At 37.1% G+C, this 18,255-nt stretch overlaps 1 protein-coding gene across 1 annotated transcript in view; it reads right to left on the bottom strand.

The window, feature by feature from the left end:
- Positions 1-18,255, bottom strand: part of PTPRB (protein tyrosine phosphatase receptor type B) — a gene marked incomplete at its 3' end in the record, with an annotated part of 93,565 nt that overhangs the window by 47,862 nt on the left and 27,448 nt on the right. The window contains exons 5-8 of the mRNA XM_084255981.1: positions 7,953-8,219; positions 6,395-6,652; positions 4,732-4,995; positions 2,361-2,630 (exon numbers count right to left, since the gene is read on the bottom strand). Of these exons, the coding sequence (XP_084112107.1) occupies positions 2,361-2,630; positions 4,732-4,995; positions 6,395-6,652; positions 7,953-8,219 (1,059 nt within the window). The remainder of the gene's footprint in view (positions 1-2,360; positions 2,631-4,731; positions 4,996-6,394; positions 6,653-7,952; positions 8,220-18,255) is intronic.

Below are 18,255 nucleotides of genomic sequence, written 5' to 3'. Positions count from 1 at the left end.
AAATAGTAATGGTTAAGTACTGCCATTATCCAAAGAATTGAAATTGCTTCCATTTCTTTAAAGAGTCTTATTATTTTAATTTCTAGAAGACATTAAAAGTAAATTGTTGGTAAAAGAGAAACCAAATTATGGAACAACCAAGTATATAAAATTATATTGTGACTTGTGCATCCAAGAGTTTTTCTACAATCTCATTCTAATTAACTCCCTAAATCTGTATCTTTCCTATTCAATATGTAGAAATGAATTGGATTGTTTACATCAAAGCCTACTTCAGCTTATTCACCTAGAGATACAGTTTGAGAAAAATTCTCTTAAGATATATATCAAGACAAAACCAAAACTGTAACAAACTCTTGACATCTGATTGCAAAACTGAGGCTATGGGAGGGAGGGTGGTGAGGGGGCAGGGAATCCAATGGAGCATTAAGGAGGATTATTGGGGCTTTGGTGATGGGTATGATGTGAAAATATTCATCTGTAGCGGTTTGAGGCTAAAACTGCTAAAAATTACAATAATGTAAACCAATTTTATATCAATTAAACAATAATACAATTCACAATAAAGAAATGAATTATGTTAACATGCTATGAACCCCTACTGTCCCTTGAACTATTTTCAAATTATTTGAGGTGAGTGAAATAATACTGGAGCAGATAGATGCATGTTATATGAAATACTAAAGTGATTTGGTTTAAGCTTTTGAGGTCTTTGACCATCATTCAATGCATATTAATTTTTGGAAAATGAAGAAATTGCTGGAAGACACAGTTGAAAAGCTAAGTAGGTGTCTCAGGCTACTTTTTCATGTCTTTCTAAGAAGAATATTGAGTCAATGTAATTATTTCCTTATTATCAGGGAAGACTAAGAGCAGATACTTGAGTTTTACACTAAAAATGGAGTATTCTATGTCACAAGATTTGCATAAAAACATTGAGCTTGGGAAACAGCAACTTGGAAATTGAGGAAAAGTCTGAGAGAGGCTGTGGCATACCCAAGGAATCACAAAACAGTGCTGATGGCAAGAGTACCAAAAACTCTTATCTTAGAATCCTCTTTCTCCTTTGCACTTAATAACCTTCCTTGGTTCCTGAGCTCCCACACTAGTCAACATGAGGTCAAGGCCATTAATACTGATCACACAAGGTTGTCAACTACCTTTCTTTTGTGGGAAAGAATAATCTTCATTCAGATAATTTCCCTCCTATATTTTTGGTGTTTAAAATGTTTCTCTTTAATGATAAAGGACTGATCACAAAAATCTGCAAAGAGCTGATGAGACTCAACAACAACAAAGAAAATAACCCAGTCAAAAAATGGGCAGAAGAGCTAAAAAGAAACTTCTCTGAAGAGGAAATGCAAATGGCCAACAGGCATATGAAAAAATGTTCAACATCACTTGTAATCAGGGAAATGCAAATCAAAACTACCATGAGATACCATCTTACACCAGTGAGAATGGCACATATTAAAAAAACTAGCAACAACAAATGTTGGCGAGGGTGTGGAGAAAAAGGAACTCTCCTGCACTGTTGGTGGGAGTGCAAACTGGTCCAACCACTATGGAGAGCTGTGTGGAGATTTCTGGACCTACTAAACATAGAGCTTCCATATGATCCAGCAATTCCACTCCTAGGTATTTACCCAAAGGACACAGAAACATCAATTCCAAAGAACACCTGCACCCCTATGTTTATAGCAGCACTATTTACAATAGCTAACCTTTGGAAACAGCCCAAATGCCCAAAAATAGATGACTGGATCAAGAAGATGTGGTACATATATACCATGGGATATTACTCAGCATTCAAAAAAGATAAACACATGCAATTTGCAGCAACATGGATGGCGCTGGAAGGGATCATGCTCAGCGAAATAAGCCAAAAAGAAAAAGAAAAATACCGGATGGTCTCACTCATAGCAGGAATCTAGAAAACTTAAATAAGGGATCAGGAAAATGAATAACTATAAGAAAGTGAAAATCAAAATCAACAAAAAACTATGAACCAGAGACACTTTTTGGGGGGTGGGGGCCGGGAGGGGAGGGATAGGGGTCAGAATGGGGCATTTGCAGTTGTATGGGGGAATATAAAAATAAAATTTATTATTTAAAAAAATAAATAAATAAATAAATAAATAAAATTAAAAAAATAAAAAAATAAAATGTTTCTCTTATAAAATTATGGAGTAATCAGTGGAAGTGATTTTCAGCTTAATTTAACAAATGTTACCGATCCTATTTCTGTCTGTGTTTAATATCTCAAATACAGAGATTTCTGGGATACAGCATCGATAATTACCTGAGATGATTGGGAGAGAGACCAAATTAAGGGTCCATGAATATAGATATTTGCTTACCTGTCCTGCCTTGGCAACGCTTAGAGTTCCTCAGATTTCCACTCTCAACAGTGACTTCTACTTCATACTGTCTTCCCGGTATGAGTCCCATATTATTTATAGCATAGTGTGTTTCGTCCTTTCCCACCGTGGTGTTAAGAAGCACCAAAGACTCATTGAAGAGCAGGACACGGTACTGCTCCCAATCTCCAGCAGGGGGCAACCAGCTCACTACTAGGGACCTCGTGGAACCATTGCTGTTTGCCTCCAGGTTCCCAACTTTCTCTGGAACTAAATAGAGAAATGATGTCAAAAAGGAGATAACAAAAAACCAAAAATAAGAACTTACTTATTTTTCTTAGGTTACAGTAAATAAGATACCTAGTATGTGCAATGTAAAGCATTTCTGACCTTTCCTGGTATTTGTGGGTAGCAAATGAATGTTCTTTTCTCATTTTGGAGACATCTGACACTTACCGATGTATAAGCCAAAATCATTTCAGTAATACATCATCATGCAATCTTCTATAGCACTGTTAATAACCCAGTGATAAAAACACTGTTTTATTGATAGCACAACAGCCCTAGGGACAATATTGATGTTGCTTTTAATAACGGTGACATTGACGGATGTGGCATCTTTTGGAAGAGAAAGATACTGGAAATCGTGGTTATGAAACGTTCCTGTCTTTCTTTTCCAAATGAAAAGATTAATCTTCTAGCAACATAGCACCAATCTCATTATTCCTTTTCTCAAAAACATTCAAGGTGTCTTCATTAATTACAGAGCAAAACATCAAGTCCTTGGCTTAGCAGCTGTGGCTATCCAAAATCTGACACCATTTCCCTGAAGTCTTTTTTTTTTGTATCTTTTTTTTAATTTAAATTTTATTTTTGTATTCCCCATACAATTACAACACCCTTATTTTGACCCCAGTAACTTCTTTCCCTGCCCCCCCCACCCCCATAGAGTGTCTCTGGTTCATAGTTGTTTGTTGATTTTGATTTTTACTTTCTTATAGTTATTCTTTTTCCTGGTCCCTTATTTAAGTTTTCTAGATTCCTGCTATGAGTGAGACCATCCGGTATTTTTCTTTTCCTTCTGGCTTATTTCGCTGAGCATGATCCCTTCCAGCGCCATCCATTTCCTTGCAGTCTTAACGCTGACTACTCCTGGCAGCTACTTGCCCTCCATTCCCACCTCCTGGAATGCTGGCTCTGGCTCATATTCTGCAGACCTGTAAGTCTCCTGGGCACTTCTGCCTCCATGCCTTTGCTTATATTGTACCTTTCACCTCAAATGTCTTTCTCCTTTCCTCTTCAGTTGCCCAGAGTTTCACATTTCTTAGGTACCAGTTAAAGTCAGTTCCTCTCGCTAAGTCTTTGCTGGTCTTTTGAAAGAGAATTTGTTCTTTTCTTTCTAGCCCTGTGGCTCTTTCCTAGGATCTCAAAAGGCACAGAGAATGGACTCTGGAATCAGACATTCTGGTTTAAATTCCAGTTCCACCACTTACTAATTGAATGACTATGGACACATTATTTGACCTCTGCAATTATCTGTAAAATGATAATATCAGAGCTCCTCTATGATTATGTGGTGGGAATTAAATGAAATAATGGTCTAAAGTATTTAGTCAGTGTTTGATATATGAAAATATCAATACAATCACCACTATTAAAATGTACTATTTTTATCTTTTTGTGTATATATTCTTCATTTGTGTGATTAAAATGTAACCTCCTTAAAAGAGTCAGAAAACTTTTTTTTTGATAACAGGCTAAACAGTAAGATATTGAATATTTCAATATTTCAGGTTTTGCAGGCCACACATAAGCTACGTTTCATACTTTTCCTTTTTATAACCCTTTGAAAATATAAAAAGCAATTTTAGCTTTGACCTATATAAAAACAGGCCATGGGCCAGATTTAGTCAGAAGACATAATTTACTAACCCTGGCATTCTAACAAGTTCCAAAGTTCATATTACATATAGCACATAGTAATTTATACATAGAAAGCACTAGATAAATGTTTGGTGAAAAAAAGTAATAAAATAATTTATGAAAAACAGAAATGGCTAAGTGCTAAACTGGCCCTCATTGTAAGAGCTGATCAGATATGTTTTATTCATTGGTGTCAATGCTAATGCATTTATGCTACTTAAGTAGTGAGACATGAAATAGCACAGAGCAGAGCCAATCAGGAATGTCATCCAGGAATTAATCCAAACACATTTGCTTAAATAACTCAGATGAAAGCAATTACCCCTCTGCTTAATTCTGCATATGGGTCCTGACCCATAGACACCCTCAGTCATGGAGACAGATAATTCCCATGGTAGGAAGTGTGTTTTTGTTCTAACTTAGTTTGATCTAAGAGTCCTAGACTCACCTGTTCTGCCCACTGCCATCTTTGGAGCAGACAATTCACCAGAAAGAGAGCTGATGGTAACTTGATAAAGACGTCCAGGGATTAAATCTTTAAAGTGGGTTTCAGTAACCTGGGGTGCTAATATTCTGGATTCTTTGATGGTCCCTTGATGAGACAAGGTAATGTTGTAGGAATCCACATTTCCAGAAGGTCTTTGCCATTTGACTTTTAGAGAGGTCAAAGTGCCATCATTTGTCACCTTCAGATTTAAGACTTCCATGGGGGCTAATTTGGAAAAAGTGGAAGAGAGATTGTAACTCCAAATGTCTTATAAGTCTTTTGGTTAAATTTTGACCTGCATTTTAATCCCTATCAGCCACACTCTCTGCTCAGAAGAAAGTAGCACTTCATGAGGCAAAATAATATTGCAAAAACCAAAGACTGTCTGGTGAATGAAAAGAGCAAGATCGTGGTAGTCAGGACTGATGCAGCTGCCTCTGAGCCCAGGAGTCCTCATTGGTAGAGAAGCGTTTGGTAAAAAGACCTAAAATGGTCCTTTCTAGTTCAAAATTCTGTGTGCTAAACACTCTTCATTTTTTTTTTTTATTTTAAATCATGATAAAGTTAAAGCTTTATAACTGTGTCATTATTTCATCAATGAGTAATGATTACAAGTGAGAGACACTTTGGAGAATATTTTTTACCTTTTAGTGAGGCTTTTGCCATATAATTTTGGGCCTCACTAAAGACATGATATAAGTTGGCAACACTTCCCTAAAAGAGTGGGCATGCCACACTGATTTTGCATTGACCATTTAGAAGTGTAAATTGCTCTTGATACACATAAGTAATTTTTAATATACATGGCACCACTTTTGTTGGAAAAGTCAATACCTCTTGGGTATGTGTTATGAAAGGTATGTAAAAGTATGTTTATCCCCCAATATTTTTTCTACCAACCTCCTATTATTCCAGGAACTCTCCCCACTGGAATAATTTCCTAAATATTATGTATTTTTAGAATTTCTCTTAAAATTAGGTATGTTACCATGAGAGATTTATTAATATATTACACCAGAAGTATTAGAATCCACTGGAATATAAGCTCCATGAAGGCAAAGACTATCTTTCTTGACACTGTTAGAACCATAATGCCTAGTGTATAGTTTATACTTAATTGAGTGAATGAATGTGTGATGAATTATTCATTAAAACTTAGCACAGATTAATTTATCAGGCTATGTCAGCTATGAAAACAGATTTTGTAGTGTTGGGTCTCAGCACATGTTTTATGGATAGAGGGCTTGGGAAATGGCTGTTTCATAGGTGCACGTCTTTGAATAGCACTGAGAAAAGTAATCTTTTTTCACTAGGAATGATATCACAAAGTCTGTGGATGTCTGCTTAAGAGAAAGAAGTAGGAATCCTTATCAAAGAGATTGGCATATTAAAAAGAGAAACTGAGGCTTTATGGGGGACTAACTGCCTATTTCAAAATGTTGCCAAGAGAATACAGTCTCTCTCATAGAAAAGTGGATATATCACATATTAAGAGCCTCCTATAACGTATATGAATTCTAATTTGTCCAATATTACCATGATCTAAATTAGTTAATATGTCTTGTTCTAAAAGCATTTCTTTGAATTGAGCTTTACTCTTGTTCAACTAGCTAGGAGAACTTACCTGTCCTGGCTAGTTTCCACCTGTAGTTTTGCAGCCCTGCGGCCTCAGTCATAATGGTGAGATTATAGAGGTGGCCAGGCGTTAGTCCTTGAAAAGTGTAGGAAGTAGCGGATCTGTCCACAATCATGCTATGAACTAAGATCCCTTTATCCATAAGCATCAGCTGGTACTTTTCCACATTCCCAAAGCCATGAGTCCAGGAAATCAGGAGAGAATTAGTTTTCGCTAAAACATCAATATCTTTCACTGGGGATGGCACTAGTGGAATAAAATGCATTTCTGAGTGTCATTTATAATTTCCTTACAGGAGACATAAACACCTATAAGTAGAAATCACACATTCATTCATGCTTCTCTGTATATATAACTTGTGTAATGAAAACTGTAATGTAATGTTCATTTAACAGTAATGAAATGTTCATCTAACAGTAATGAAAACAGCATTCTGGAAATTTCACTGGAACCTGGATTAATGCTCTTTTCAAAGTCTACAGACTAAAGCTACATCATCAATTTACTCGCCTATTCCCCCACTTAATAGGTAGTCTGTGCTATTAAAGTATGATGTGGAGTAGCAGTAAAATGAAGAGAAAAAGAAAAAAACTATAGAGAAAGAAAAATGGAAAGAGAGAGATAAAATAGGAGACAAAATGAGGTGGGGGGAATGATAAGGACAGGATTTTATGGAAGGAAGTGATCACAGGTCATCAGTGTCAGGATGTGTGGGTGCAAGAGTTGATGTAATTCCCACCGAGTCAAGAGACCAAAGACTTGTTCCAAACATAGAAATATTTAGGGCACATCATGACTTGGTGTTAAGAGAAGACTTTGCAAAGGAGGAAAACATTTAAACACTAAATTTTATGGTGACATCTTAGACAATGAAGCTGAAAATACAATTGCCTAGGATTTCAGTTAGAAAAACCATTTGGAAGGAGCTACTTCCTTCTGGAGAAGATTCCAGCTCCAGAGAAGTTCTATGACTTATTCAAATCAGGTGGCAAGTTAGCAGCTTAGCAACACCTCATTATTTTCAGTCTTCCCAGTGTATCACCCTAGATTTATCTGTATCTGTTTGTGGGTTCCTATGAGCTGGCCACTCATGGGCAATTGTGACCTATTTGCTATCTACAAATCACAGCAGAGCAATCCTTGATTACTTATGGAGTATAGCTCGTATCACGAGGCAGGCCCAGGGACACCTAGGCCGCTGTTGACCTGATTATGTGTCTACCTCCATGGCGGTCTCAGGATAACTCTGCCTGTGATACCATCATCCTTTGCTGATGCAAATGTCTCTTGACCCATGGTCACAATGTCTCCTTCCCTGCCCCTCATAAAACCATGTCCCCCGTTCCTATTCCACCTTTGGAACCGCAAAGCAGCAACAAACATCTGTTGACTGATCTATTGATCAGTCATTAACATCTATCAATTATCTATTATCTATATATTTCTCCATCATCTGAGGCATTTTGACTCCCCTTTCTTGAGTTCAATGTAACTTCAAAAGGAGCAAAGACCATGAAATTCTCAACTATCGGTAAGCAGGTGTTACCTGTTGATCCATTGATATAAATCGTAGAGGAATGTTTATCTCCCGAAACAGCTGTGATGGCAATACTGTATTTATTACCAGCAGTGAGGTTAAAAAATGTGTATTCATTCCATAAAGTACTTTCTTGAACTTGGATCCTTTGGTTATCATCAAATAACTGCACCTCATACCAAGAGACTTTTCCAGAAGAAGGTGTCCACCAAACATGCAAGCTGGTTGAAGTAGTCTCCTCTTGACTCACTTCAAATCTAGCAGGAGGTAAAGGATCTGCAAGGCAAAAATGAAGAATGAAAACATGATTTGAAGTTTTTTGTACTTATGTTTTGCTTAATCCGGATTCATTTTCCTTGAAATCTTTAAGGATCTTCTGCCCGTGAAATAAACTGGCATTTTATTTCACTTCCAAACTTGCCATTTTAAAATCATGTAGCATCTAGTCACAGAAACTCCTTTTCTAATAAAGCATTTTTAGGTGACAGAAAACCAACTCAAATCTTAGAATTTCACGTAAGATTTTATTTTCAAACCCTGATTCATATCCAGGCTATGCCTAGATAAAGGCTGAAAATCTCACAGAAAATACAGATATTAAGAAGTAATTTGGAGGCCTCCCTGGTGGTGCAGCGGTTGAGCGCTGGGTTGCGAAGCTGCCCGCACCCGAGGAGCCGGTTCGATCCCCGGCTGCTCCCCCGCCACCGGAGGAGGGTCCCACATGGCGCGCAGACCTCTCCTGCCGCCCGCTGCTCCCCTCAGCAGTGTACTTCGGTCCTTCTGCCTGCTCTGCTCCCCGCTCTGGCTCTGGTGAATTCTCTCACCCTCCCGTGCTTCTGACTGTACCCAGTGCATGTATAAACAAACAAACAAATAAATAAATAAAGCATGCCTCTATTAAAAAAAAAAAGTAATTTGGAATTTTGTACTGAACTTTTTCTTTTTTAAGATTGTAGACTTAGACTTAAGATTGTAGACTTATATGCATTAAGCATATACAGCATTGGGGTATCTCTAGAAATTAGACGAGATCGGGCGCGTTCAGGGTGGTATGGCCGTAGACGTCTCTAGAAATTAGAAAATCACAAAAGATACAGATCTGATTATGATTCCAGGTTGCTCACCAAAACAAATCCTTCCTAATAACTGGGATTCCCTATATCCCTAGATTTTTTTCTAAACCTGACCTCTTAGATACTTCAGAGTTGCAAGAGACCCCAGAGCAGGTAGGAATGGGTCAGTCTCACACCCAGGTGCTCACTTAGTTTCAACCTTCAAAACTGTGGGTCACTTAGAGGAGTCTCACTTGTCAAGTATTGAATCTTCACTGTGGGACTTGAAATAGCATAAAGGGTCTCTGAGTTGGGAACCAAGTCAATGGCGTTTCGTGAGCAGTCATTCTAAAGGGCAGTGGCACTGAGAAAAAAGATTGTCCCTATTTTTGGGCATTTGGGTTGTTTCCAGGTTTTACCTATTGTATAGTGCTGCAATAAACATAGGTGTACAGGTGTTCTTTTGAATCAATGTTTTTGTGTCCTTTGGGTAGATCTCTAGGAGTGGAATTGCCGGGTCATATGGTAGCTCGGTACAGAACACGACAAAGCAAAAATGGGCAATTATAAATCAGAGACATCCTGCGGGGAAGAGGAGGGAGAGGGATCAGAGGAGGGAGGGAGGAGCACAGAGGACTGAGGTGATGGTGCACGGGTGCATTGGTGAAGGAAACTCTATGGGGACTACACCTGAGGGGGTGGGGGGAAGCAAATATTGTTTAAAAATGAACAATGATGTAAAAAATTAAAAAAATATATTTATTAAAAAATAAATAAACAAAATAATGCAAAAGAGGAAAAAAAAAAAAAAAGACTGTCCCTACCCTGAATGCTGTGAGCAGTATATGTGAGTACTTTGTGGAAATTCTAAATTGTTCTTGGTCTAGAAACTAGGATCAAAACATTGAAGACTAAATTTCAGGGTTGGTCCTCCCCGGTGGCGCAGCAGTTGAGTGCTGGGCTATGAAGCTGCCCGCAGCCTCTGCAGCTCCAGTTTGATCCCCCACCGCTGGGCAAGGGTCCCACATGGCGCACAGACCTCTCCTGCCGCCTGCTGCTCCCCTCAGCAGTGTGTTTCATCAGTCTGCCTGTTCTGTTCCCCACTCTAGCTCTGGTGAATTCTCTCACCCTCCCGCGCTTCTGACTGTACCCAGTGCTTGTATAAATAAATAAATAAATCTTTAAAAAAATAAATAAATTTCAGGGTTTAGTGGCATGGCTATGAAAGTGTCACTTTTTAATCTACCTCTTGGTAAAATACATTTTACTGATGAAATAATTGTGGCAATTCTGAAATCTTTTTAGAAACATGTTCTTAAGAAGGTGTTTGCTGCGGTTTATATTAATACAAATAGGAGCAAATAATCTTATTTTATATTCAAAGGACATTTATGACCAGACACTCAGACTGTCAGTCACCTATAGACACCATACAGATGCTAAATACACTTATGATCAATCTATGTCTTTATTTCTGTTTTTGTTATGATGGATATGAGTACAATAAACTGCAAAAATTAAATAAGCCCCATAACATTTCATATTAATAATTAATAATAATAGTAAATGTTTGCTGACAAATAAATGGAGGCAGAAGTGATGTTGAGAATTCAAACCACAGGTGAGCTTGCTGAACAAAATTGTGTGGTTTATACCCACGTACTGCACTGCATGGGCTCAGAGCATAGACTCCAGGGTCTGATGACCTGGCCTTGAACCTGGCTTTCCTACCTTGTAGCCATGTATTTGGGGCAATTCCTTAATGTTCCTGTGTCTTAGTTGTCTTGGATGATAATGCTATTTTGTCATGCAGATTAAACAGGATATTTTAACTAAAGCACTTACATCAGTGTCTGGCACATAGTAAGTGTTCAATGCTAACTATTATTATTGTTAGTATCATCATTATTATTTCTACTTCTATAATCAGGAGAAAAATCTTGTCAAAGAAGCAGGAGATGTCTGTCGAGAGCCTGGGCTCTGGATTAGATGAGGCAAATTCAAATCTGGGTTCTGTCACATAGTGGACATGAGACTTTGAACAAGTAATTTCACCTATATGTATTCATTTTCCCATGTGTCAGGGAGTTTAACAACCACTTACATTCCCAGATTTTTTTTTTTTTTTTTCGGTGAGACCCTCACCTGTGGCCGGGAACGAACTGGCGCTGCAGAGGCTGTGGGCAGCCTTGCAGCCCAGCGCTCAAGCGCTGCACCTCCAGGGGAGGCCCCCCAGATTTTTTTTAAAAAAGATTTATTTATACAAGCACTGGGTACAGTCAGAAGCATAGGAGGGAGCAGCAGGCATGGCAGGAGAGGTCTGAGTGCCATGTGGGATCCTCGCCGGTGGCCAGGGATCAAACAGGTGCTGCAGAGGCTGCGGGCAGCTTCATAGCCCAGTGCTCAACAGCTGCGACACCAGGGCAGGCCCACATTCCCAGATTTTTGAGGGGTAAAAGATATAGTGATTTTACTTGACATAGAATGGGTGCTCAGTAACATTAACTTATTTGTCTATTTGGTCATTAAAAAATATATATTTATCTCTGAATCACTGACAAAATGGAAGCAAAGTAAAATGAAGTTTTTTTTAAAACCTAAGCTAGTAGTAGCCTTAACTTTTTTCTTAAAAAAAAAAAAACAAACAAACATGAAACCTTGGTAAAATCTTATCAGTTCATTCCCATGAATTAACTTTCTAGCCCTTAAAATAAAACGAAAAAATTCCCAAGATGATTCTCATTTATAGGTTTGTAAAGAAAATTAGTAGGTTTTTTTCTGGCAATATTATTTAAATTTTCTATGCTACATAATAGTCATAATAAAAGGAAAGAACATGATATGCCCTGACACAACATGTTCTTGTTGCCTGGTGAGGACAAGGCACTTCATGAGATTCTGATGGCTAACGAAGCTCAAGAACCACCCTGTCACACCACCTGAGATGACACATTTTTGCTGAAGTGGCATTTTAAGGACAAGAATTTGAGGGACAGATGCTTTCTAGGGACAATTCAATAAGCATCAATATTGTCACTCCCCACTTAAAACCAAGCCAGAAAAAGGTTAAGGAAAATCATCAGTGGTCAGTATAACCTAAACATATAATCTGCAAAATATGAGCTACAGAAAATGAATTTTAAGGTTGCGTGCCTAGAGGGTGAAGTTCAGAAATGCAGACTTTATCTAATCTCTCTGAGCCAGAAAACAAAACAGTCAATCCTTTGTACATCCGCTAGAACAAAGGAACAATGAGACTGGGAAGTGCCTGGGCTTGCTAGAACCTGCACTGGAAACAAACACTTAAAACCCCATTTTTGCTGTGATAAAGCCTGTACTGGCAGTCGGCCACTATTGCTGTGCTTACTGCAGAAGTTAAACAGGTTTCAGACTTCTTCTCAATACAAACCCAAGAAAATTCTGCTATGTTAAAAAGGTTTTCAATGTTTTATTAGGAGCAAATTAGGTGCTTCCATCACTAACATATGTGTTCATTTCACACATACATATAATTATATATATTATAGAGAGATATTAAAAGCTATTTGGAGCACTGAATCCTAGCCACTAAACCACCAGGGAGCGTCTTAATGTTATTTGAAAATCTATTTATAAAGCAATGTTAGGATTACATCTGGGGGTAGAGGGGCAGAGCAAACATTGTTTAAAAATGAACAATGATATAAAAATATATAAATAAAAAAGACAAAAAGCAATGTTACCTCAATAGTAAAAAATATATAAAGAGAAAAATTTACTTATATATCTGAAATCTACTGATCTCAACAGGTGGTATGTAATTTGAAAACCCACATGACTTATGTCATTAGTGCTGATGGACAGAGGTGTCAATACACACTCTGTGCATTTACAACCTTTCTGGCTTTTTCTATCCATCACCTCTTAGATACACAGTAACCAGTGAAGTATTACAAAATCTGATAATTGTCAGAAATGATAAATCATTAATATCAAAATTTATCCTTAGCCATAAATTTAAGCAATAAATCATTATTATCAAAATTTATCCTTAGCCATAAATTTAAGACATCTTATTTGAACTTCTTACTTTCAAACATTTGGGAAGTTTGGAATATGGAATGCCAAATGCAAAGTTCTGCAGGATTCATCTGCTCTATTTCAATGAACCTGTCAGCATCAGGAAGCCTCACAATTTCATAACTAGACTTAGTTTCAACCCACTTTTTTTTGCTCTCAAAGGAACAGATGAAGTTTAGCTAAATTCCTGAATCAAAATGAATTCTTCCTTTAAAAAAACAACATGACTTAGGAGGAGGGGGCAAGTCTCATGGACACACACACACACACGCACACACACAGACACACACACAAATGCAAGTATATTTACATAAAATATTTTTCGTATGACCATTAAAACGTTATTACCTATCAATATTCCAGTGCATTTAGAATTTGAAATGATAGCATTTATTTTGGAACTAAATTCAACCTTACAACAGCAGTGCAGTCAAGCCATGGACTGGTGCCAAAAGCTTTCGTTGAAGTCAAAACACACCACAGTCTGTGTAGGATCTGAGAGTTTACAATCTACTTCTCAGTTGAAATAAAGAGTCAGGGACATTAAGTGCCTGCTCATGTCATACGGGAATGGCTGAGCCTGTAATACCTGCCCCCCTTCATGGGTGTTCCTTCTATCACACTTTAATATCAGCATTTCCCAGGGTGGGAAATTAGTCTCATATTCAGTGTAGCAACAAGAAGAAAAAAAAAAATCAAACTACAGGTCTTCTATGGAGTATAATAAGTAAATCATAGAATTTTCACTTCATGGTTCGGGTATAATAGCACAGTCAAAATGAATTATAACAACAATGATACCTAAATCTAATTCTTTAGCCATAAAAATTGCATAATTAAAAAAAATGTTTCCTCGTCCATTTCTTTTTCCTCCTAATTTTACTCTGGGTAACCTCTACCTAGGGTCCTATCACCTTGTACCTGGAATACTCCAAGAGTTTTCTGAGTGTTATCCTTATTTTATCTTTCCTCCACTATAACAAATAAATTCTGTATATCTCTCTCTTGTCTAGCCATCTTCATTACCCTTGACATATCAAGAACTTCCATAAGATGAAGTCTAAGTTTCTCTGCAGGCATTTAAGGTCTTCTCAAACTGGACATCACCCCCACTCGACAAACTTTTTTTCCACCTGACTCCAGGCAAGAGATCTATCTTTTTAGTAATTACAGAGCCAATTTCTGTATCTTTACAGAGTTCCCATAAAGTTCCTATTCTAGTTTTTAAAAAGCAGCTAAGATACTGGAAGTTGCATTTATGGAACAAATATAAACAATTGGGAATTTTCTCATGTAAAATCAGGAGAGGGTTGGGGGGAAAACACAACCCTTTGCTTTGTGCAGGTGTTTGAAAATAGGCAGAAGAAAAAATTGGAAAAGGGATTGCTCACAACATCCATTTAATTAAATATATTTATACAGAGGTAATTTCCTTTTACTTTGTAATTGTCGCTGTTTGCTACAGTCAGTTTTCTGATTTACTGTAAAGATGATTAGCATGCATTTGACTTATCACCTTTATACTCTAGCTATAAAGTTCAGATGGTAAGAAACTTTCAAAAGTTAACAACCTTGAAAGGAAAGTTAAAGCAATTCGGACGATCTTTTACATCATGCAACAGCACACGATGCCACTTGTTTTGCCAGCCATCTTATTTGATATTAGGTATGTAAGTAGTAGACCACTGGCCCCTGGCATTCTACAGTCCATTTAGGTAGCTAAGACGTGTGAAAAGGGTAAGAGAAGGTAAATTTCAGAGAGGCTGACTTTGCTGTCATACTAGGCCTGGGTGCAAATCCTACCACTGTCTCTTACAAGAGTAGATTTAGGCAAATTGTTTAACATCGCTGATGCTCAGTTTCCTCCTCTGTAAAGAAGGACTAACAATACCTACTTCACAGAGCTGTAAATGTTAAGAGGTGACAGAGACCAAGTTCAAAGCTCTGGTGCAGCTTGGTGGACACTCACTAAATGGCAGTAAGTAAGAGCATTGCTTCTGTTGAGAGCAATATAGGCCAGTGTCACGCAAATGAGCATGATATGCAAAGGCTGAAGTCTCAGAGGTGGGCTTCAAGAAGGAAGAGAAATTGAACAAGTTCAGAAGGTCAAGTAGGACTTAAAATCAGAAGGGCACAGTGGTGTGAGAAAGCAGTTTAAGCTAACTCCAAGACACTCATTTCTAGGGAGAACTGGGAAACTGAGTCAGCACTGATGGAGACTTCAACACCTTCATCCTGTGATATCCCCCAGCTGTCCAGTCTAATTCTTTGATATTAACAACTGAGGTTTTCCCAATATTATCTAAAATGTTATATAAGTGTAGCACAAAGAGAAGTCGGTGGGCCTCTATTTCCAATCAGATTACTGCCCAGAGGCCTCTAATATAGAGATTCAGGAACTGTTATCTAATGTGTGCTTCCAAACCTGCACATCTAAATAGTAAGGAATCTTTCTTAATATTATGTGTGACAATATTGTGGTTATAGTAAAACAATAACCCTTACCTATCAGAGAAGAATACTGAATATTTATATAAATGAAATTAAATGATGACTTGCATTATATCAAAATGTTATGGAGGGGGTAGGTGGAGATGAAGCAAGATTACTATCAATTGGTAGTTGTTGAAGGTAATCCAATTGCTTGGTGTCTTTATGAGGAGATAAGAGAAGGACACAGACAACAAACAGAGGGATGGTAGTGTGAGGAGACAGAGAAGAGGCAGGCAGTTCTAAGACAATCAGACCGTAGAAGAAACCTGTTGATTCCTTTATCTTGGACTTCAAGCCTCCAGATATGTGAGAAAATTAACTTCTGTTATTTGAACCATGCAGTCTGGGAATTTTGTTATAGAAGACTTAGCAAACAACATAATAACAAACAGTTGAAGTGGAAATCATAGCTGAAGCGGTAATTGGGCAATTAAAGCAACTATTTTTTTTTATTAAAGACAATGGAATTAGCCAAATCAAAAGAGCTAATTTTTTTTCCTTTTTGTTGTAGGATGATTAATAAGTAGCTGAAATTGACTACAAAAGGGTTATCTATTATCAGACTACTTCCTTGGGCATTGTAATTTAGTCATAATTGAAGGTGACTAGACCCTATTATTAAGTATATGTACACTCTCCCACTAAACAGTCCTCTCATTTCTATCTATCAATCTATCCATCTATCTATCTATCTATCTATCCACCTACCTACCTACTCACAGATCTGTGCATTTACCTAATCATTTATCCATCCATCCATCCATTCATCTATCCATTCATTAAATCACTATTTATTGAATACCTACTATGTTCTAAATGCCATTTTAGGTTCTAAAAGCTTGAAAAACTAATTGGTAGGCAGATAAATTTTTAAATGAAAAGTCTTGGTTTCATTTCAACAAACTCAAAGGTCTTTCTGGTGCATTCAGGCAAGGAAATAAATGAAGTGGCCCAGAGGGATGCCAATGAGTTAGTATCTAAGAAGAGAGAAGTCACAAAACCCTCTCTAGAGCATTCTAGAAAAACTTGCCCAGTTTCACCAAATCTTCCAATATTTTAAAATAATCCATACATTTAGATTGTTATGTGAATTTTTCACCTTTAATGATAGCGAAATAATCTGGATTTTTCACACCCTCTGTGAGCCAAACAATACATATCTGTTATTTAGATACCCAGACATCCCCAGAGACTACCAGTTTGCAGCCTCTGAACTGGATTCTGAATAGAGAGAGTTATAAGATGCCTAATCTTCAATATCTGTTATCACCAGTATCTGATTTCTGATGAATTCACAACTAAATAAATTTACTTTCAAGGGATATTCTTGCTGCATCAACCATTTGGCAGTCAAATAAACCTGAGAAATTCCATATGTCTTTTCTATGGTTATGAAAACATGGCTATATGAGGCAGGACAAGGTCTGCATCCAGGAAAAATGTGGTAAAAACTCTGTCATCACCTCCATGATGACCTTCTCTCACCTCTGCAGACTACAAGGGCAGAGCCATGTTTTGTTCATCATCTTTATAAGCTCATCAATCACTCTCTGGCATAATTCCCCACAGTGTCCATGCTCAATAAATGTTTACTGAACTGAATTTGAATCCATATAGGTACTTTTTGATTCTGATTGAAAATTTGCAGTGAAAACTGAATCATGCTGAAATTACTCATTTACTTAAAATTTTTGATCTATAAGGTTATATCTGCATGGTGCAAAAATCACTAGCCATTCTAGACAACACATTAAGAAAAATATCAGACAAATCACACTTGAAATAACACCAATAATCAAATCAACTACTGTATCTCTTGCCAAATCATGCATTACCTTCATCTATTTTATTCTAGACTTATAAGATAGGCAAAAAGGCCTTTTGAATGACCTTTTTTTGTTTGTTTGAAGTTACATTTCAGATTTAACATTATATTACTACATGCTCCTATTTTTAATAACAGCAAAATGTGATTTGTGGAGCCCATCTCTATGGTTTAGCAATTAATACAGAGGAACACTAACACTTTCTCTTAACTAAATGAAAATTTCACAAATGTCTTTAGAATGAAACACTAATGACAAAATATAAGCAATCACCAACTTAAAAAAAAAAAAACCCTCCCCAAAACAGCCTTTTAAAATAGCAAATAAAACGTTCATTTAAATAAAAATTTAAAATGCAGAATATCCTAAGAAGGGTTATACCATCATACAAGTAAGTGTGAAAAAACTTGTCATAACACAAGCCACCTGCAAATTTCATTTTTCACATTCATCATGGAGCTCAGAAAATCTGTGGTGAAAAATATATTTGTAGTAAAAAGCACCTCTTTAAGAAAACTGATGAGAACCTGAATGCTAACACATTGGGAATGCTGATGAATTCTTTTAAAACTCAACATAGTCAATAAAAGGCAAATATTTCTTACATTTCACAAATGCCTCTGACTTCAAAGAACTACACGCACAAACTCAAAGCGCATTCCAACTAATAATACCCTCAGTGATTCCTTTTCCATCAATTTTCCTCCCCAAAGTAAAACCTCTGTTTAAATGCCTGTATTCTTGTATGATAATGTCTTTATATTTTTTCCTCCATAAGTGTCTAAAGACAGACCTATTTTTATAAATCATTCTGCCCCCTTCAACACTCCTTAATCAAATGCAGTGAACACATCAGAAGTTTTATATCATAAATTTCACTGT

The sequence above is a fragment of the Talpa europaea genome (assembly GCF_964194135.1).
Source record: "Talpa europaea genome assembly, chromosome: 15".
In the NCBI taxonomy this organism is placed as follows: domain Eukaryota; kingdom Metazoa; phylum Chordata; class Mammalia; order Eulipotyphla; family Talpidae; genus Talpa; species Talpa europaea.
The sequence above is the reverse complement of the archived record's forward strand: the minus strand, read 5'-3'. Positions and strand labels throughout refer to the sequence as shown.